The sequence below is a fragment of the Cryptococcus neoformans genome, chromosome 2, assembly GCF_000149385.1.
Source record: "Cryptococcus neoformans var. neoformans B-3501A chromosome 2, whole genome shotgun sequence".
Taxonomy (NCBI): Eukaryota; Fungi; Basidiomycota; class Tremellomycetes; order Tremellales; family Cryptococcaceae; genus Cryptococcus; species Cryptococcus deneoformans.
Genome location: NC_009178.1, coordinates 1,212,498 through 1,232,479, shown reverse-complemented (window position 1 = coordinate 1,232,479; position 19,982 = coordinate 1,212,498). Strand labels below are relative to the sequence as shown.

General features: G+C 46.8%; 9 protein-coding genes across 9 annotated transcripts in view; 4 read left to right on the top strand and 5 right to left on the bottom strand.

Annotated features, from left to right (window-relative positions):
- CNBB4390 (hypothetical protein) overlaps positions 1-943 on the bottom strand; it is a gene marked incomplete at both ends in the record, with an annotated part of 1,150 nt that extends 207 nt beyond the window's left edge. The window contains 7 exons of the mRNA XM_772116.1: positions 1-32; positions 104-266; positions 333-403; positions 463-527; positions 599-626; positions 704-710; positions 770-943. The exon at positions 1-32 is cut by the window's left edge and continues 207 nt beyond it. Coding sequence (XP_777209.1) covers positions 1-32; positions 104-266; positions 333-403; positions 463-527; positions 599-626; positions 704-710; positions 770-943 — 540 coding nt within the window. The remainder of the gene's footprint in view (positions 33-103; positions 267-332; positions 404-462; positions 528-598; positions 627-703; positions 711-769) is intronic.
- A 432-nt stretch (positions 944-1,375) lies between these two features.
- CNBB4380 (hypothetical protein) lies at positions 1,376-1,991 on the top strand (the record flags this gene model as incomplete). Its single annotated transcript, XM_772115.1, has 4 exons — positions 1,376-1,609; positions 1,670-1,751; positions 1,811-1,882; positions 1,936-1,991. The coding sequence occupies 4 exons, from the start codon at positions 1,376-1,378 to the stop codon at positions 1,989-1,991; spliced, it is 444 nt and encodes a 147-aa protein (XP_777208.1).
- Positions 1,992-2,119: 128 nt separating this feature from the next.
- Positions 2,120-5,116, bottom strand: CNBB4370 (hypothetical protein; the record flags this gene model as incomplete). The annotated part of the gene is made up of 7 exons (XM_772114.1): positions 2,120-4,092; positions 4,148-4,371; positions 4,424-4,539; positions 4,588-4,709; positions 4,758-4,873; positions 4,927-5,033; positions 5,093-5,116. 7 exons carry the CDS (start codon positions 5,114-5,116, stop codon positions 2,120-2,122), a joined length of 2,682 nt encoding a protein of 893 aa, XP_777207.1.
- A 261-nt stretch (positions 5,117-5,377) lies between these two features.
- Positions 5,378-6,875, top strand: CNBB4360 (hypothetical protein; the record flags this gene model as incomplete). The annotated part of the gene is made up of 5 exons (XM_772113.1): positions 5,378-5,483; positions 5,537-5,714; positions 5,768-6,313; positions 6,371-6,655; positions 6,707-6,875. 5 exons carry the CDS (start codon positions 5,378-5,380, stop codon positions 6,873-6,875), a joined length of 1,284 nt encoding a protein of 427 aa, XP_777206.1.
- A 136-nt stretch (positions 6,876-7,011) lies between these two features.
- Positions 7,012-8,306, bottom strand: CNBB4350 (hypothetical protein; the record flags this gene model as incomplete). Its single annotated transcript, XM_772112.1, has 3 exons — positions 7,012-7,726; positions 7,787-7,869; positions 7,932-8,306. 3 exons carry the CDS (start codon positions 8,304-8,306, stop codon positions 7,012-7,014), a joined length of 1,173 nt encoding a protein of 390 aa, XP_777205.1.
- A 972-nt stretch (positions 8,307-9,278) lies between these two features.
- On the top strand, positions 9,279-9,962 carry CNBB4340 (hypothetical protein; the record flags this gene model as incomplete). The annotated part of the gene is made up of 5 exons (XM_772111.1): positions 9,279-9,365; positions 9,426-9,523; positions 9,574-9,650; positions 9,703-9,796; positions 9,851-9,962. The coding sequence occupies 5 exons, from the start codon at positions 9,279-9,281 to the stop codon at positions 9,960-9,962; spliced, it is 468 nt and encodes a 155-aa protein (XP_777204.1).
- A 323-nt stretch (positions 9,963-10,285) lies between these two features.
- Positions 10,286-13,482, bottom strand: CNBB4330 (hypothetical protein; the record flags this gene model as incomplete). Its single annotated transcript, XM_772110.1, has 14 exons — positions 10,286-10,362; positions 10,404-10,468; positions 10,516-10,860; positions 10,915-11,196; positions 11,244-11,473; positions 11,526-11,643; positions 11,713-11,825; positions 11,886-12,584; positions 12,635-12,692; positions 12,747-12,825; positions 12,880-12,969; positions 13,027-13,179; positions 13,232-13,283; positions 13,333-13,482. 14 exons carry the CDS (start codon positions 13,480-13,482, stop codon positions 10,286-10,288), a joined length of 2,511 nt encoding a protein of 836 aa, XP_777203.1.
- Positions 13,483-13,826: 344 nt separating this feature from the next.
- On the top strand, positions 13,827-16,740 carry CNBB4320 (hypothetical protein; the record flags this gene model as incomplete). Its single annotated transcript, XM_772109.1, has 11 exons — positions 13,827-13,908; positions 13,974-14,124; positions 14,171-14,475; positions 14,526-14,670; positions 14,723-14,760; positions 14,811-14,974; positions 15,027-15,293; positions 15,344-15,568; positions 15,620-15,791; positions 15,849-16,117; positions 16,189-16,740. The coding sequence occupies 11 exons, from the start codon at positions 13,827-13,829 to the stop codon at positions 16,738-16,740; spliced, it is 2,370 nt and encodes a 789-aa protein (XP_777202.1).
- Positions 16,741-17,399: 659 nt separating this feature from the next.
- CNBB4310 (hypothetical protein) lies at positions 17,400-18,419 on the bottom strand (the record flags this gene model as incomplete). The annotated part of the gene is made up of 1 exon (XM_772108.1): positions 17,400-18,419. One exon carries the CDS (start codon positions 18,417-18,419, stop codon positions 17,400-17,402), a length of 1,020 nt encoding a protein of 339 aa, XP_777201.1.
- Positions 18,420-19,982: the final 1,563 nt, after the last annotated feature.

Genomic DNA, 19,982 nt, shown 5'->3' with positions numbered 1-19,982 from the left:
TTTGGGGTACTTTTTTTCAAGAAGGAAAAAGTCTGGTGCGTGCGTGTGTTTTGAGATTTAGTGGGGTTTACATCTCATTTTGGGACATGCTAAAATAACTTACCAATAAGAAGAGCAACGGCCGGCACCAAGTGCATGCTGAGATCCATCCACAGCGGGATTCGGAAGAGGCTCGGTCCAGTGCCTGATGAAGAGGGTTCACCTTGAACTGCATCTGGAGAGGTAGGCGGAAGCATAAGGTGAGGAGCAGTGAGAATGATTGACCACTGCATGCCACGAGCGATGAGCGAATGAAACACCAAATTTAACAGACGGGCAGCTTGACAACTAACGTAGATGGACGAGATGACAAGTTCCACTGGTAAAGATACAAGCAGGAACACTCTCTTGATCAATTTGATTACTATCCAAAAGTCGTGATCAGCTTCCTTTTTCCGTTTCATGGCGCCAGTATTTGCTCACATGCGATATTGGGCAATAAATCGGATGCTCCTGAGAAGAGCATGGCGATGCTAGAGCAAATGAGACTAGCAAGCATTTGAACCAGTCAGTTCTTGGCCCTTTTACCAGTCTCCATGGCCCAAGCACGGGGACTTACCCAAGGATAGTCAAGAATTGATAGAAGCCTACACGTCTTGAAATATCAGCACTCATCCAGTCCCACACGTTCCTCCATCCCCTATTTTTGCACTGGACAACCCACCTCCATACTTTTTATCAAAAGTCAGCAAAGGCACCAACCTTACAAACCCAATACCATCCGTCTTACCTGAGGCTCAATAAAGTCGCCAAAAGTCGTCGCGCTCCGCATAGCGTGAAATCCGCTGGCCATGACAGCTGCTGTGCCGACATGAAAGAAGAGTCGCCCTAAATATGGGGTTTGGGGGGCAGAAGCGGTAGTGCGAACGGGTCGTGGCCCTTGTGATTGAGTGCCGGCACTCATTTCGTACTTGGATAAGCTGTCGCTGTGGGATTTAGCAGAAAATAAGAGTGAGTGTTTCTACTGATTGTGTTGTGTGGGTAAATTCGTTATCAACGAGCCGAAATATCGGCAGCAGCTGAAGGCGTCTCGAACGATGCATGATGACGTAGGCATTTAGCATTATTCCAGCATCGACGACGCATCTCTTCCCGGTTGTCACGGTCGCCGAAAAATAATAATTAAAAGTAATTAATAAAAAAGGACGAGCGGACTTGGCCGATTTGAAAGGTTTGTCACCACTCGCATGAGTGACGATCTTTATTTGCGCGCGGGCGTCGACTTGCGAGCACTTGCGTCGACTTCCGGGCTCAGACACATCTCTCCCACAAACAGCTATTTTTAAGGACCTCAAATATAATTATACACGTCGTACTTCCAAGCCCTCACACTATTATGATCAATATCTCTTATTACACCCTTCCCCTCGTCCATCTCCAAACTCTTGGGGCTTCCATCCGATTTGCTACCCGACGATTGGGTTTCCGCAACAATGTTAACCCTCGTCAAGTGCTTGATGATATGGAAAAGTCTGGCAAGGTGAAACCCAAGACTTTGGAAAAGCTCAGAAGGAGGCAAGCAGCCCACGAGAACTGCTTTGAGAATGAGGCGATCTTTATCGGAGCCGTCGTGAGTGCGCCCTTTGAAACGGTTTCAAGACAGACAACTCTTAATCACTCTCTTTTACAGATCGCTGGTAACCAGGTAGGGCTTTCGACCAAGTACATGAACATCATGTCCGTGTCATACTTTCTGCTTCGATGTATCTACAGTATATATATTTATTCTTCAATCACCGCCAGCTATATGATGCTGACCTTGTTACTGTAGTCTGGATGTACATTAATTTTGCAGATCAAAAGAAATCGTATTGGAGGACGATTGTCTATTGGACCAGCAACTGTGAGTTCTGTATTCGCGGTAAAGGGATAGACTCTTGTGACTGATATGTGTAGTTTGCTTCCTCACCACATTCGTCAAGTGCGGCCTCAAGTTGAACGCTGGCGATTAGATATTGCGCGGACAATGCATGAGCTGAAAGTGGTACTTCATCATTATATGGGCAAGATCGTTACATTTCATCATATCATCAACAAATTAATCAGATCAACGTGGGACATTACATTACTACACAAAAACTTATCGTCGCATCGTACAATCAATGACTTCGCCGTCTTTTGTCGAGCTGATAATTTTGTACTTTGGCCGTCGCCTAGCCGGGGATGATACTTTTGTTTTCTTTGGGGATGTTGCTCTTTGTGTATTAGGAGGTGTAGGCGGGGGAGGCGATAGGGAGGATGATTGGCTAGACCCAGAAAGGAGAGGGTGGCTGAGTATCGAACTTTCCCGTGGCGAGCGTGAGCTTGGTTTGTTCAAAGGACAGGCAGGAAATGAGACAGAGGTAGAGCGAGATGAACGAGATGATTGGGTATTGATCTTAGTGGAACTAGAAAGAATACCAGATGGCGGGGATGAGATTTTAGGCGACCTGGCGGCTTGTCTACGATGAATGGGCTTCGCTGGAGCTGTATCCTCTTCACTCGATGAGCAGAGATCGATAACTTCCTGAGCCTGCACCCGGCGTGGTGGGAAGGCAGATGGCGAGGATATAGTCTTTCTGAACGTTCGACTGGAGAACCGTGGGGTGATAGTGGGAGTTGCCGTGGACTGCTCAGGAGAAGGGGAAGACTTGGAGAGGTCGGTGATCGTTTTTAAAGGTGAAGTGGATTTGTGGATTTTTTTACGAGCACGCCGGGCAGTTCGACTGGAGCCTTCACCTTTCTCTCCACCGGACGGTGTACTGGAGGTAGATGTGTTAAGAGCTGGTCGTGCTAGCTTCTTTTTCTCGGCATTATTTGAGGACTTTTGCGTGGGAGATGCAGGTGGTGAAGGGGAAGGCGACAGGCTGAGATCGATGACCTCTTGCGTAGCCTTACTTTGCGGTGGCGTTGGCTCAATTTGCTCTTCTTCCTCCTCAAAAGCATCTAGTGTTGATTCTTTGGGGCGTTGACTGAAGAAGGAGGTGAACGCATTTACATCCTCCCCGTCTGCTTCAAGCGCCTTCTTCCCCCTTCCCCTCTTTGCCTTACCAGCGGCATTTGTTTTCAAAGGCTGGACATCCTTTTTAGGCGTTTTCAACTTACTGGCCGTTTTGGCAGCCAGCTTATCATCGTAAGCTTTGACTAGTTCCGGCCATGCCTCTCGTACGAGGTATTGAGGAAGCCAGACTCTGATTTCAGACTTGGAGGCCGTTTGAGTTGCGGACACTTTATCATCGTTGTCTTTATCAGCATGGTCGGCGAGTCCTAGTCTGTTCTTTTCTTCTTGAGGAAGTTCGCTAGGGTCGACTCGTATGCCAAGCATGGCATTGCGGCAACGTTCAACATACACATCCTGGTGAAATGAGATGCGGTAGTCTTTCTCCGTTCCATCTTTACTTGTCCTCTCTGAGTGGATTTGGACGATATGAGGTGGAACGGTATCGCGCAGCTGAGTTGCCGGGTTAGGAAACTGAGAAGCTCCGGTCGATTTGGACGATATAGGAGATGGGACAGACTGTTGAAAGAAGGAAGTAATTCTCGAAGGCGTCTTCTCTGGACCTATGCCAACGCCTAGACCCAAGCTATCCCTAGCGCGTACCGCCTCTCGAGCGGCGTTCATAATTTCTGCTCCAAAGATACCCACAGACTCTCCTGCAAATTTCTTGCACACAAGATCCTTGGTTCCCCATTCAAAATATTTCTCACATGCTGCTGCCATGCCCTCCATATCGCCTCTCCCTTCACTCCTTGCCTTTCCTCTGGCCATGGAACAGCTTCCCTGTCCGAAACCAGGCCATCCTTGAGAAGGGTCGTCCAAAGGGCTAGTGCATGGGCTGAGATAAGCGTCCAAAGTGGACGTTGGAAACAGCTGCGAAGGGGACATTGCTGAGAGCTTGTTAGAGCGATCAGGGTAACGCTTGTCCTGCTGTTTAGAAGAATTTGTCCGGAGTTCTTCCACCATACGAGCGTGAAGCCCGGGCAAAGACTTCAGGAAAGCTTGCTTGTCACGGCAGTATTCTTTCAAGTAGTCAGAAAGCCCAGCTTTGGCAAGACCGTAGGATATTTTATGTCCTGTATTTGAATTAGGTCAGTAAACATATTATCGCATTGAGTTCGAGACACTCACCGATACTGTAGAGTCCTTCGGGCGTGTAGTCTCCGCCACTTAAAAGGGCAATCCATACCATTGCCATTGTGCAGCTTTCTTCAGATGTCAGTTCGGTGTCCTGCTCTTTTGCCCATTCTCCACAGATCCGGGATAGTGTATATACGTCGTAATCACGTTTAGAGCCGGCAGATGGATTATTCTTCGTTGAAGAAGCCAGCGATCCTGAGAGAGTCGGGGAAGAACTGGCTAGCTGTCAGCACGAATGCAAGGTATAGAACCCATCCAAAAGCTTACTTCCTGATGAGACATTTCGCTCCAAATAGAAGAGCATCTCCGTCATCGGACAAAATGGCATCTATCTTTCCTTGCCGATTCATTACAGCCAACTCTGCTTCCGCCTCTCCCGGCGCCTGTCATACCTTCAGCTGGACGATTAATTCCAAATCGCCGTTACTCACGTTCCACCATTCAAGACCACAGGTGTCAAGTAAGGCCTTAAACTGTTTGCTTCGGTAATCATGGGTTCCGAATTTTCCCCCGACCTTCTGATTTCTTTTCATCGCAGGCTTGTTGGGACCATCTAATTGGTAATTAGTTATCGTATCCTGTCAGGACCAAATTCACCAACCAAAAACAAATACTGGCAGTACAGGATGTTGGAGTAATGCTGTGATCTTGAAAAATATGGTCCTTAGGAAAGGGTTTTCACCATGTTGAGGTACAGCCGCATGAAAGATCCAAATTCTGTCACAAGGTACAATAAGCTAGGACTTCCATTTACCACAAGAGCCACTTACGAAGCATCTATACCAACTGTGAGTGCTCTCAGGCCGTTCTTATTTTCCAAAAAGGCTTCTTTGGAGAGCGTATGTAGCGTAACGCTCGCCGCACTTGGTCTCAGAAGCTAATTTATATCAGTACCTAATGCCTTAAGAACGAGTAAAATGGAGTAAATTGACTCACGTCCCAAAGACCAGAAACACCCATTTCTCTTTGGATAGATATGTAGGCCCAGGTGTCTCCGTACCAAAAATCCCAAGAAGTCGAGCAAGTAGTAAATACTAGATACGGAAATGGTTTGTTGTTGACATATCGTTGAGCGGTTGAGTGGACCATTTGCCACGTGCCTGAATATTGGCATCACGTGATCAAATATCTCTCAAAACTCAAAAGTTGTCTATGCTCGAATGAAACTATTATTGTTGTCCACAGAAATCACTTCTCCTGGTCATAGCCCTTGCCCAAATCATGGCATCCTCCCAGAAAAAGCCACAAAAACGCAAGTCTGCTGCAGCAGACTCCCTCGTCCACGTGTCTGTTGGCGACTCGTCTAGAGGGTCAGGCCCCGCTTTTGGTAAGTCGCCCAGCGGAATAGTCAACGAGTATCTTCTGACTGAACTTGCCCAGTCAACTTTCCCTCAGTAAAGCCTTCCAAGAAAATCCCTTTCACAATGTATACCCGAGACGCCGCTACCACTGCCGATTTGACAAAACAACACACCCTTATTGCCGGTGAAACAGAAGACGTTGAGTTCTTCAGTACAAATAGGGACCGATCCAACAATCCCGAAGGCGTAGACTGCCAGTATGTCAGAATCCTATTTCATCCAGTAAATGCTAACCAGTATACTGTTGCAGGTATCTTCCGGCTGTCTATGACCCATCAACCCGAACAGTCCACGTACACCCATCTGCTCCACTCTATCTCGTCGCCCACCGTGCTAAACGACTTCGTACCGTTCCGCTGACTGTCCCACCCGATCAAGCTGCTAAGGCTCAATGGCGTACCCAACGTAACGATCTTGGTGAAACCTTCGGCACGCGAAAAGCTAAGGCTCAAATCAAGAGCGAAGAGAAGAACAGAGTTGATGCAGGTGCTATGAAGGATGTTAAGGGTCACTTGATGGAAAGCATTGGAGAGCTCGAAGAGGAGAACGACTCAGTCGCTCCTAGCGAGTTTATCCCGAACCCTAACACTGACACCGCGGATCCCACCGAAGTCTACACTCGCGAGTCCATAATTACTACACAAGAATGGGCCGCGATCGATGCTTCACGTTTGTTGGCGATCGAGGACGATAAAGAGAGGGCGAGTGCTCTTCCTTACAAGCGAAGCTCATGGCTCCAATACAAGAGTAGAGCAGTGGCCAATATCAAGGATAAGACCGCTCGAAAAACTCAAATGTAGGCCATTTTATAACCGGATTAGGCTCTTTGACCTCAATGCTGACGCCATTGTAGGAAATATCTATACTACCTTTCCTGCCTTTTAACGCTCCTTGATTTTAGCCCTCGTCTCTCCAAAACTCCCGTCCACAAACTCGCCCCCGCTTTCCCCCAAGTCCCTCGCCAAATCATTGACGGCATGCTGAGTCGTTTTGCGGAGCCTAACGGTCTCAAGCACAATGTGACAGAAAAGACCAAGACCAAGCTTCTCGTGTGGATCTGTTTGTTATATCTGATCCTTGAAGGTTATTCGGTTGAGGTTGCGAAGGTCGCAAAGGAATTAAAGATGGAGCCTGCCAAGTAGGTTTTCTCTTGCAAGAGCTTACCCGGATCAATACTGACCCGAATCAGGGTCGCCACTCTCTACAAACAGCTCGGTTGCAACGTTAAGCTTGCCTCTCCTGCTGAGCGTGAAGCACAGGGTATCACTCTCGCTCAGGCTAACGCAGCTCGTCGTGCTGTCCTCGTTGCCCCTGTCAGATTCCCCAAGCTCAAACGACGCGGCCCTGTCAAGCGCTGATCTGGTATCAGCATGAAAAGGATAGTGCGTTACATGGCGTATCTGCATCGAATCTGCGTTATGAGTATAGACTTGGGTATATATGTATGGTCATAAAGCATTAAGCATCTTTTTTTAGCCGGAAGCTTTTAAAGCCTTACGCTCTCTCTTTAACGGTACTTGAACGCGTTCTGGGACCTGTTGGCCCTCGTTGTGTACGTTGACCTCGAGATTTCAATGCCCGAGCCACCTGAACTCTTCGCCCTGCATCCTGATTAGAAACATTTTTTGCCAATGCTGTCCTTGCGTGCGCTCTCCCTTTGATTCTAGCCATCATTGAGGGTGTGGGAATACTACTCATCTGAAGAATGGCCGCATCTCTTCTCATCGCAGCATCCTCTGCCTCGACACTATAGCAACTCCTCATCTTGCCCTGGTAATTTCTTACGGTGATGCAGCCTCCTTTTCTTAGATGATACGCAGTCTCGGCGTCAAGCCACACAAGCTGGCCCATCTCCGACGGTTCATCAGGATAGGGGACGAGGTTAGAGAGATGAAGACTTTCGTTCGAAGGACGATTGAGTAGGGCTGGTGGAATCAGATGCTTGCCTACTCGGGGATCGGAAAAATGAGGGTTTTGGATAATGCGCGGTGTGACAGAGGTGCAAGGGCCGCCGAGCAATTGAGAGGGGAAGGAAGTTGAATGGGTTTTGTCGGAGAGGTTGAGCGCGGATAAACTGAGGGATACCATGGGTCTAGAGGCTTGTTGAATTTTCTGGTCACTGTCGACCACCTCTTCCGGAATAGGACCGTCCCAGAGGTTCGGTGGAAGCACAAAAGGGTAAAGCTTGAGACGAGGACCGAAAACATATCTTAAGAGAAGTCAACGAAGGTTTGTTCTTGGGGGACCCTACAAAATTGAAATGACTCACTGTGATGGTCGATCTAAACGATTGTTGTGGGGATTTTGATCCGGAGTAGGTGATCGATAGATTTGATACTGAGGGTTTACGGACTGAATGGGAATCTAAAATAATTTTATTCACAATATTCAATCTGTATTGTCCATCCACTTACTCGACAGACTTCCGTTGTTGCACTTTCTCTGGACTCGGCCCTCGTAAACGATTCTTTATGTTGCCTGAATGATACCGGAGATGATGTCTTAGCACTTATATCTTTGTCCAAATGAAAGATAGATGTCGATGAGAGCGAATGTCCTTGCTTTTTCAAATTAAACCCAGCTGTCGACCGGGGATTGGGCAGCTGGCGAGAATCGAGGAAAAGACTGGCAGATCTAGCACGGGAACGAACCGGATGAGGATAGCAGCTATCAATAGGGTCATTGGTAGGTTGGGTGTTACTTGCTGAAGTTGGAGCAGGAGATGGATCGCGGTCATAAGGAGGGGTGGTGAAGCGAGACTTGATTGATTCGGGGGTAAGAGGAGACATGATGGTAGGCAGATAAAACGACAGTTCAAACAGAGACGGAAGGATAGTGTCAAGCTACTAAGAAGAATGTTTATCAAATACGCAAAGACGAGTATCTTTCCTTCTTTCGATCCCTTCATTGGTACTTATACACAGCAGTCCAACTCACACGAACAATCCGAAGTATGAAGGCGTATCACTGCTTCAGCTCCATCAGCACGTCTCTCTTTTTTCTCTTCGGTAATCCTTATTGTTAGCTAGGATAAACAATAAAACTTTCATGCACTGCACAGACCGCATGTATTAACTCTACCTGTGGTGCCAACGGTCCCAATGGTTCATTGCCGATTATTACCCCGAAGAACAGACAGCTTGATTTGTTTCGAATGACGCGTTTGGGTTGGATCCTCGTTGTTCTTTTATTAGATGGGTTGTTAATTTAGGAGAGTTTGTTGAAAAAAAAAAGGAAAAAGATGATTGCGTGTGGGAGTATCACGGGTCCAAGGAATCATTGTCTTTTCAGTCGACATGGCCGGTGAGGAAGTAGGACAGTCGCATGAGAAACAATAAACTCAGCTGCGCAATCTGTCAGCAATCAACGATTGTATCAGTACATCGAAATGGCTTGATATCTGAGAGTAATGGGCGACGCGACTAGAGGCTTTGAAGACAAAAAGTATCTGTTGTCTGAACGAGCAAATGAACAAAAACAGCGACATTGATTCCGTCCGAAAGACAAAAGGCAAATGTATCACACTTCGGCTCTCGATAAAACCGGAACGAACAAGGGGCAATTAATCAGGGTAATCAGGTACCATCGGCGGCAAGAACCGCCTTAACCTTCGGTGAACGGGGACGAGACTTATGTAGGATACAAAGTAAATTTCTGAAATTACTCTCGGTGCCTTCGAGATTTTGATTCTTCGATCCTTAAGTCCGCCATATTCAAAGCAATACCGATACGACGGCCCGAAGCCCCAAAAATCCATCAGAATGTCCCAACCCATCTCCAAGCTTGACAATCCAAGTACTCTCCTTCAATCTGTCTCCTCAAATGCCGTTCACGAAAAGATCACTATAGTGCGTCTTGTGGCCAATTGTTGGCGATACCAGGCATTATACTGACTAAGACATCGTTAGTTACCAGGACATGAACCCGATTACTCAGCTTGTACTTTTGCTCTCTGGCAAGAAGATCATACTCTTGGAAATGCTTTGCGATGGATTATCATGAAGGAGTATGTGTGGCCTTACAAATACCATCAGATGTAAAATTGACCCGCTGCAGCCCCGAGGTGGAGTTTTGTGGCTACACAGCTCCTCACCCGTCAGAACCCAAGATTCATCTGCGAATTCAAATGTACGGTGAGTAAGGAGTTTGCTCTATCCTGTTAAACTGCGCTAACTAAGCTTATAGAGAACCAATCCGCCGTGGACTGCTTACGGAGAGCTCTCTCCAACTTGCGTGATCTTCTCAATGCTGTGAACGATTCTTATACTTCCAGTTTACAGTATGTTTGCTTATTTCATGTCGTATAATTTCTTGGTGCTGATTTGCGTCTTAGAAATGACGATTACGTGCGGGAGGATGACTACGACGTAAAAGCGGCTGTCGACGAGACATTGAAAGAAAGAGGATTCGCTGTTGAGGAGGATGATAGGATGGATGTTTCATGATAGGTGATATAACGATTTCTGTTGGACTATAGAGATGTAATGTACAAATTCACTTTTTGATCCAATTAAGAAAGCAAGTTAAGGTACTTTACTGCTGACGATTCTTAGAAACAATACAGCGTCGATTATCAGTTGATTTTGAAGGAGTATGTACGTTGTTTGATAACGACAATCCGCTAGAAGGTGAGTAGAGAGTAAAAAGTCATTAAATGAACTGATTGCAATGCACGCAGAAGCTATTAATGGGCATCATGGACATATCCATTTGTTTGTTACATATTAATAACTCTTACATACATATTTAACAACGTCACTCTTGTGCTTTATTCAAAATCCTCCATGGCTGCCTCGGCCTCTTCTTCCGAAATCTTACTAACAGATTTACCGGCTGACTTAAAATCTACAACATAATCAGCTTCGTCTGGGTCATGCATGACTTACAGTCCCAGAAATCAGGATGCTTGAAACCTCTAGCCTTAACAGTTTGCTCAAGAGAATCAATGCAGCTATTACACCCTCAGCTCGTTTTTCGCCACATTTTCGCGTCACCCACTTATTATACGTTTCCACTTCCTCGTACCCAAGCGCGGTAGACCTCATCAACTTTAAGCAATCGATTGCTCCAGCAAAGTTTTGCCTTGAGAAACTGCTCTCCACATTTTCCTTTACCACTTCATTCATATCCTGAATGGCCTTGCGAAAAACATCTCCGACCTGAATCACGCGGTTGAAATCGTCAATCGGACTACCATTACTGATAAGTCTGCCCGGCTTTGGCTTGCTTTGGTCTTGAATAGGAGCTGCGGTTGTGGGCTGGGACGACGTTTGAGTCTGAAGTTCGGTCTTGGTAGTGGGTTTTGTCTCGGTCGGTTCAGCGAAGAGTTCATCTTCATTGATACTATGTCATCTGTCAGCTAACCACATGGATCATAAGATACATGAGGTCACTTACAATCCTTCGTCTTCACCTAGTTCTTCCTTCTGCGCCTTCCGCCTCTTCCTTTTCTCCGGGACTTTCTTGATATCTAGAACCTCTTTCAATCGCTCTGTCACGTCTTTCACCTTTTCAGCAAGTTCTGACGGCGTTTCAAAGTACTTGGTAAGTTCAGGATGGGGCGGTCCAAGCGGATCTTTGTCAAGATCGGGGGTGAGGGACGCGTGGAAAACAGCCTCTTTGATTCGATGAATGACAGGGTTCACCGCTTCCCATGGTTTAAACCAAGTAACATCTTGGCTGCTTATTGTTAACTGAGTAATTTGCAACATGAAGGCAAAACTGACCCTTGTTCGTCCATCTGTTCGTCCACATCCTGTTCCTCATTTTCCTGGGTCTTTCTCTTCCCCTCTCTTGCATATTCATCCAGATCCATACCCAGAACCAATTCATCCATCAGCAGACTTTGTTCCTTAGTAGGCAAGAGGGGATGTTCCGTTAAAATCTTGCCAGTGTTGGTCTTAATGGTGGTCAGTGATGGGAAACGGAAGGTGCGTTCGTCTTCGGCAAAAGGCAGCTGTAAACAGGTATCAACGGGCCGATATAGACATTCTTCTGAAGCAACCTACTTTCAGCCAGTACATGTACGGCAATATGCTGGGCTTTCCTTCTTCATCGGGTCCTTTGTTTTCAATGACTGGTACGCAGGCACCCATGGTTGGCTCACCCCTGTCCTTCAGGACCCATCTAATTCATACTTAGCTCAGCGTTATTCTTACAAGGATAGGATGGGCATCTCACCTCGTCACTGCACACATCTTCCGATCGTGCATTGCTTCAACCAACGCTGAGAACTGAATTTGAGCTTTTGGAGAGAGCAGATCAGGCCAGACATATCGTGCTTCACCGATGAGATGATATCTTCGTATCTAGAGAACTTGTAGCGTGAGCTGTGAGGATCCTTGGCAGGCGATCGATATGTTACGCACGTTTTCCACAGGGAAAAACCCAAGTACTTCAATGCCCTTACTAGTGTCGAGCGTCGTGAAGGTTTTCTCGGGCACAGGAACCCATGTAGATCCAAACTTCCATGCCTTGACCACATCCTCTTTATCGACGTATTCTTCGTCATCTTCTTCCTCATTTTCATTTTCATCTACCTGTTCAGAAGGTTCAAGACCACTTGCTTGAGTGCTAATTCGATTGCCTGAGGCATTAATCTCCGGCTTTTTGATCACATATGAGTGATGCTGCTTGACTTCAGCCGAGATCATCCCCGCCATTTCCTCGGTACTGGGTGGATTTTTGCCCTGCGACTGCGACTGGTTGAGTAGCCCAGAGATTAATGGATTCGACAGTGAGATACCATCGGCCGTAGAGCGCATGGGCATTTGCAAATCCATGGCTGGCTTCCACGCTTTTGAGAATGTAGGTGCTGAAGCTTTGGCGGTAGCCTTGCTGTATCTAACGGGGATAACGATGGCTTCATCCCGGCCAACATCCAAGGAGCCGATGTGTAGATCTATGCCACTAAGGGTGCTATTGACAGTGGCAACCTGTGGGCTACGAGCTGCTTCCAGGGAGTCGTCAAAAACTTTCAAGGCAGGGTAGAGTCGCGGATTGGATGATTGCTCCAGACGCCCCTGCAGCGTAGAGGTGAAGACACGCCAGAATTTCTCTGAGAGCCGCTGAGCCCAGAAATTAGACAGCAAATTGATAATGGCAAACGAAAACTTACTTTATTTCGAGATTTACTTTTATCTACTGCTTGTGAAATGGGTTGAAAATCAATGCCACTGGTGTCGATCAGCATAATGATATAGAGATGCAGGAACCAATGAGACACTCACAGTACCCGGAGGATGACCTGCAGTTGCTCTAGCCTGTCAATAGCTTCTTCATACTCATCCTGTTCAAACGCAGTTTCTCCTGTACTGTTGTATCAGTGACGAATGTATGCACATCAAGTGGAATCAAGTCTACCGTCCGTGATCAGTGTCAAGTCAACCGACCATTGCTTTGTGACCTTCCAGGATTGTATCATATCTAAACCCACCATGAGGGCAGACACAGCTATCCAGAATGCTCCATCAGTTTGAAGCCGTCATCAAAAGTTCAGAAGCTACTTACGATTACCAGCATGTTTTCCTTCTTCAAGATTCATCAACACCTCCAAAGCTTTGGCCTTGGCGGTTTGACAAGCCACGTCCGATGACACTGCTCTATATAGCTCATTTTCCATACCTTCCTCAAGACCAGAATTATACGCTTGGTTGTTGGTGCCTGCGACTAATGTAAGTACGGCATTCTTAAGGCATACTGGGAACCCGCTCACGACCTCCGAAGCTGACAAGACCGATGACCTCCGTTTTCCTTCCACTTAGTATCTACACGTAAGTAATTAGTGCTTATTCATATCCACTAGGTCTTTCTTACTTTTGACTGTATTTGTCTTGCTACGTACTCTTTGGCGAGGCTCAACTTGGACACCTTGCCTGACCCAGAAGGATCGGCTTTGAGCTCGCCCATAGGAGGCGAGACATCGATGGCAAAGATTGAGAGGGTGAAGCCGGCTCTGTCAGACATAGATCGGATGTACTGCTAACCAGAGTGCAACAATATAGTTATTCAGGTGCAGTTGGATGTTTTGTATCGGTGAAGCTGCCCACCGTTATCGTGATGATTGCTCCCCTGGCCGGCGTCATCAATCGCTGTTGTTTTTAGACGCGTCCGGTTGACGTGTGATGACGGAGAGGGTTGGATGTCCGTCAAAATGCCAAGCTTTGTTTCCCCAAATAAATGATGACGTGTTGGTGGGCGGTGTTGTTGGAATATGGAGTGACCAAGTGAACACGGGCCAGCAACGAGATAACTTCCTTTCGTATCTCACCTCACTTTCTTCCTTCATTCCCTTTCTCTTGCTCAACAATATGGCAAAAACGGCCCTTCTTTTGCTACTCGTGGCACTCGTCACCCTATCATTCACTCCCGGTGTCTACGCGTTCGGAGCTGGTGCGTACTCTCCACACTGTTTCTTTCGTTCTCCATATGCTAAAGGATGTTCAAACGACCAATAGGAAACATTCCTTCCTTTTCATACCTTGAAGAAAAGGCTTTTAGGCATGGTGATATTGAAGACATCATTGCAAATTTGTTCAAAGCCGCTGGTGGCGGTTTCCTCTCCAGAGGTACCAAGTTTACGCCACTGGATGTTAAGCGTGTCTATTTGTAAATGACCCTTCTTTCCTACTCTTGCTTGCTGACACTCTACCAGTGGAAACTGGCTTCGAGACTACAGTCAAGCTGTAGACGTTGGCTCTCTCAAGAAAACCAATCTTCAAACGATCATCAACATTGTCATGGTTTTGGGTTTTATGGCACACGGTTATGCTACTGGCGAGTTTGAAGTCACCAAGGACCGACTCGGCTGCTACCTTCCGACTGAGCATATTGACAACCCTAAGGGATATGCCGATGGCGAAGACGCTAGGCAGTATGACAGTCGATTGCGGGGACCGGTGGATCCCAGGGAGCTCGAAATTGACCCCCGGACCGGAATGAAGAATTACATTGCAAACGGTAAGTTGAATTTTGTTCATGAGCGCCGGGTCCGCATTAAACCATTACAGAGAACGGGGGCTGGGCAACTTCGAAAGCTCTCGTGAGGCAGAGGCTACAAGAGTGTATTCATTATGGTCGACAGTACAGGTCGAACAATAACAAGTCCGACCTGTACGAAGCCTTCCAGCTTCTCGGACGTGCATTGCACACTCTGTAAGTCACGTCAGAACCTAGATTGTGACATCTCTTACCAAATTATATTTAGTGAGGACTTCACTGCCCACTCTAACTGGTGCGAGCTTGGTGAGTGACAACGGCATATAGCAAGGTAGGCTTTGCTAACATATTCACAGCCCTCATTTCCTTCGGTTACACCAACGTTTTTCCCCACATTGGACAGAATGTGAAGGTACGGGCTCCTAATGGGCGTGATGTGTACCCTCTTGTAACAGGCACATTCGGTGGTGCTGATTTCATCCATTCTTTGATGGGTGAAGCGACGGACCATCTTTCGCAGGTTAGTTTTCAAAATGTCATTGTCTTCCTTTTCATTGATGATGAGTCAACAGGCATCTGTTTCCGACCTTAGCAAGCAGATGACCAATGCTCGTTCCGTATCCGAGGGTCAAAGTAGCTCCGCCGACACTCTTCGCCAACTTTTCTTCAGCATTCCGGGCGGTGAAGGAGACAGCATGACTCGTGATTTGGAGGGTATTCAAAACATGCGAGCAGGTCAACCCGGCGGTGTCGATCCTAGCACAATGAGCCCTCAAGAGCTCCATCAGACCATCTGGCAGATTCTGAGCTTCAGGGACTCAGTAATGAAGAAGATTGAAGTAAGTCATTGAGTCTAGGATTTGAAATTGCCGTCTAATCGTTTCTTCAGAACACCATCGATCGAATCCCAGGCCTTTCCGGTCTCGTTGAAAAGATTTCAAACTCTGTTTCTGTCTTCATCATCACCACCCTCGAACCGTTTGTCAAGCCTCTTTTGGGTACCGCTACAGAGGCTCTTGGTCAGTCCTCTCAAGCTGTCATCGACTCACATGACCAATACGAAGTCTGGAATGATCGAAATGCTTCCGACCCCACTCACTCTTTCCTTTCCAAGGTAAAGGGACTCATGCATGCTTTGGCATCAATGCTGACATTGTCCCATTAGGATCACTTTGGTCTCCTTCTCAATCAACCCGCCGGTGAAATCGCCCGAATTGTCGTGGAACACACTGTCAACCTTGTCGTCAAGGCTTGGGACGATAACAACATCAATCCCAGCCAGGTTACTGAGACAGCCCTTGAAGCTTTGTTCCATCCAGACTTTGCCAGTGGGCATTGTAAGTTGTAATCATCCTTTCTATGTCGCGAAGATTCTGATCATTCTGTCAAAATAGCCCAAATTCAGAAGCAAATGCTCGATAAGATGCGTGAATGGATAAACAGCACCGGCTCCAACAAGAATGAGATCTTGCACCGACTCACTTCCGACATGGTAAAGCAGGGTAAGAATCGCCGAATCGGTGATACCTCCGCAACCACGGGGCATGTCCACAATCAGCTTCTGCCTGAGGGTGGACTGCAGCAGGTGATCGCTCAACAAAACGTTCATGTACCTGGTGCAAGCGTACTCAACGCTGGGCAGGATTTGATGTCTGGAAAGATGGTGAGCTCGAATACCCTTCTCGAATACCTTTCAATTGAAATGAGAGATCTTGGACTAATTCTGATCTGTAGCCTTGGGACCAAGGATTTGGAAGTGGTGGTGCTCATGCCTGGCGTGATGTGGATCCCAGTAATCCTAGTGCTCCATCTGGAGGGTATAACGCTCCGACGAATTACAATTCTCAGCCATCCTACAACTCTCAACCTTCCCACACTTACGAGCAATCCTACAGTGGTCAACCCACTTACACTACTCATTCCCAAGCCTCTTACGGTGCCCCGACTATGCCCCAGTCTTATCAGTCACCTTCTCCCCAAAATCACAACTCTCAGCCGTCTTATGGCAATCAAGGCGACGGCTCTGGTTATCCAGGGCAGCAGTATCGCCATGACAGGCCTGGTCACCATCAACCACCTCACCATGGTGGCTATGGAGCGCCACCTCAAGGCGAATATGGTACACCATATGGTGGGCCTCATGGTGGACCGCCTCATGGTGGCCCTCACCAGTCTCATGGAGGATCTCCTCAACCTCCTTATGGGCAACAGCCTCCCTATGGAGGTCAGTCTCAAAATCAATGGGCACAACGCCCTTCTTATCAGGGACCTCCAGGTGGATGGTAAAGATGTCATCGAAGAGATCAATTCATTCTAACTTCCGTTGTCGATGATATTTATGAGATAATGGTTAAAAAAAAAAACGAAAAAGACGAGAGGAAACGAAAAAAAAAAAGGATTGTACACACGAAAAAGAGTATGGGAAATGGGTTGTATCATGTTTCTTGTGCAGTTAACGGCCGTATCAGCTCCAGCTTGCAGCTAGCTATAATGTTCATGACTCACTTGTCCCAAAATGCCTAAACGTACGTTATCCGACAGACTGTCAATGATCCTGTCATATGTGACATGCTGAAAACTTCCTATAACCTGCCATATGTGTTTTCCCTCTCCATAGAGTTTAATCCACCAGCATTGAGGACCCCTTTATCCCTTCATCTCCCCCCCACTTCCTTCAGGGCTTCCTATTTTCACGTCATTGTAACTTTCAGCTTGCCATATCTCGAATTCAACTTCTCTTCGTCTGATATAGGCTAGAGAACATCGCCTGCCATGTTTTATTGACGGGTTCAAATGAATTGAGAGAGTCACAACAAGCGACTTGAAGGTATTATAGCTGAAAAGATGTGGTTGAATGAAAAAGCGCCAAGCTTAAAAGCAGTTAATAGGCTGCACCATGATTGTCCACGTTCAAAATGACTCACTACATGATCTCGGTGCGCTTTTTAGAGGACCCCTCTCTTGAACTGGAACTTTTCGCGGTCCAACTCGACAAATTCACAACGTTCTCCCAAGAAATCTCCAAGCGCTGCATCATTTGGCATCATCTCGGTCAAGACTTGCCAGATCACAGCACCAAACTCCTCCGCAGCCGTAACATGATATTCTATTTTCCATCCCACCTGCCTTGCGCCCTGTGAACGGAGGTGCCTCATGATGTGTCTAGCGACGGTCATTGTCACGTTGCCTCGAAGATCTTTTCGTTTTCCTTTGGGTATATCGAATACCACTTTACAGGATTTACCAGGCTCACAGCCTTCCAGGTAATCTGGTACATACTCTAAAAGTGTTGACCAGGAGTTACAATGCTTGTAAGGGATAGCAAAGATAAGAGTGACAATGTCTGGCTGTCGACCAAGGATATTGTCGAACGCTTGGCGTGGGAGGCGAAATGTCTTCTTTGGTACTTGAGTGAATCGAAAGACAAGTTCCTCAAACTTGTCGCCCAGCGTAACAGAAAGACTACCAGAAGGACCGAGGTTGTAATCATTGTTGTACACGCGAAGCATCTGGGTGTCAATTTCTATTCGTTTCGTGTTATGAAACAGCCTGCTATACAGCCAGTCATCTTTGAGGGAGCAAATATTCTTCAGGGCCGTCAAGTCTGAAAACTTGAGGGTCTCAATATGTCCAAGAAGTTGGAACATACGACCGTAGTTCTCCTCGCAGGCATCAAGGATGTTGGTGTTAATGGTGACGTGGCGGTAGATGCTGGGAATTAAACGTTTGTAATGATATCGAGAGAGAACAAGGTACTTGGCAGGGGCCAGGTACGATAGATGTTCGAGGATGAGATAGTGGACTGGAGAGAGACGTTCGAGAGACAGGGTCTTGGAGGATGAAACGTCAGGAAGTGCTGGTAGGTTGTGTGAGCGGAGAAAGGCTTGGATGGTGTCTGCGAATTCGTGGAGAGTCTCTTGGTCTTTGATGCCCACCAAGTCAGCAATGTGCTTGATATCTGCCATGGTGAAGAATGGGCGCTGAGAGGCAGCTATGCGCTGTAGTGGAGACGAATAGTATTAATAAGCAAGAGCGAGTCGAAAGTCCATCATACAAGCACGGATCGACTTCGTTCCCACCTCCGTTATCGGTGACGACTCACGGAACTAAACGGGGCCGACGGCCGACACATTTATTATTACTATTGTTGTTGATTTCATTACAAACGGACAAAGCCGAATACAAATCAATCAGACAACATTTCGTGGGATCAGTATGCTTTTTTTGTTATCAGATTAAGAATTTTCTATATTAAGAATTTCATATATCCATTTCAGATTTACTATTATTATGCTTCCCTTTATCTTACGGATTATCACATCAAAGCATACTCGTCCATGTTGGATAAAGTAGAGATCTGGGCAGGCTGCTTTCATATCCCGATGAGCATTGGCTAAGTGGAGCGAAACAAATCCAGAAGGGGGGATAACTAGCTAGTTATATGATCAAGGTTTGCACAGAGGAGACAGTAAGAAAAGGATATGCGCACTTTCTACACGTTAGCAAACAAGCTCTACCCAATACGATGTACATGCCAAAACAACATTATCCTAAAAATATAACATCAAACATGCTTCGGCATCCAGATTCTTTCCCACATTTGCTTTTTACATCCCTCGCTTTTTGTAAGCAAATTAGTGGCCATCGAGTTCCACGAAGGCACAACGAATCCTTGATGAACGCTTCTAGTTCTTCGTGAGATGTGGCGAGAGGAGCTGGTAATAGACGACTCAGCGTGGGAACGATGGTTTGGAAATATTGGAATCTGGAACATGGTATTCTATATCGCCAACTCTTCTGTCTGACTCATGATCTCGGATGTGCTTCCAGGTTATGTGCTTGAAATAGCCAGCAATAATCCAGCCCTGGTGGTTCCATCCAGCTGTTCAGCGGGTATGTCGACGACTACTCTGCAAAGCCTGTAAAGATCTCAGTTGGCGAGGTAATCTCGGCAGGATTTGAGAGGGGTCGGCCAAGTCGCACAGTATCGTTAAATTAGTGAGAAGACAAAGATGACTGGGTTCGTCACCTAAAGTGTTGACGCTCGGTGAGGAAATAGAAACTTCTTTTTGGGAGCTCGGTTGATGCGGAACATGTACTCTTGAAAGTTAGCGCTAAGTGCTTCAGTCAAGCTACCCGTGGTACCCAGGCCATTTGGGATACGATAAGCATGAAACGTTTGAGCGGAAAACACTATCCGCTTGACCTTGCTAAACGCCTTATCGTGATCGCCAAAATTAGCGAGGCGACACAGACTTCCTAGAGAAGAACGTCTGCCAATGGAAAAGACTTGGTAAAAGAAAGGGCATGAAGCATACGCTAGTGGTTATGCTGACAAGATGCCATTAGAGCATTGTTAATCGTAATGTGTCGATACAGCCGGAAAAGTTGTCGATCGTAGTGATAGCGGGAGAGATAGAGGTAAGTGGTGGAGTTTGTTTGTGCAAGAATTCGACGATAATACAGTGAACAGGCGAAAGTTTGTCGTATGGGCTGTTGTTGGATTGTGAAGCAAGGTATGGGGCGTT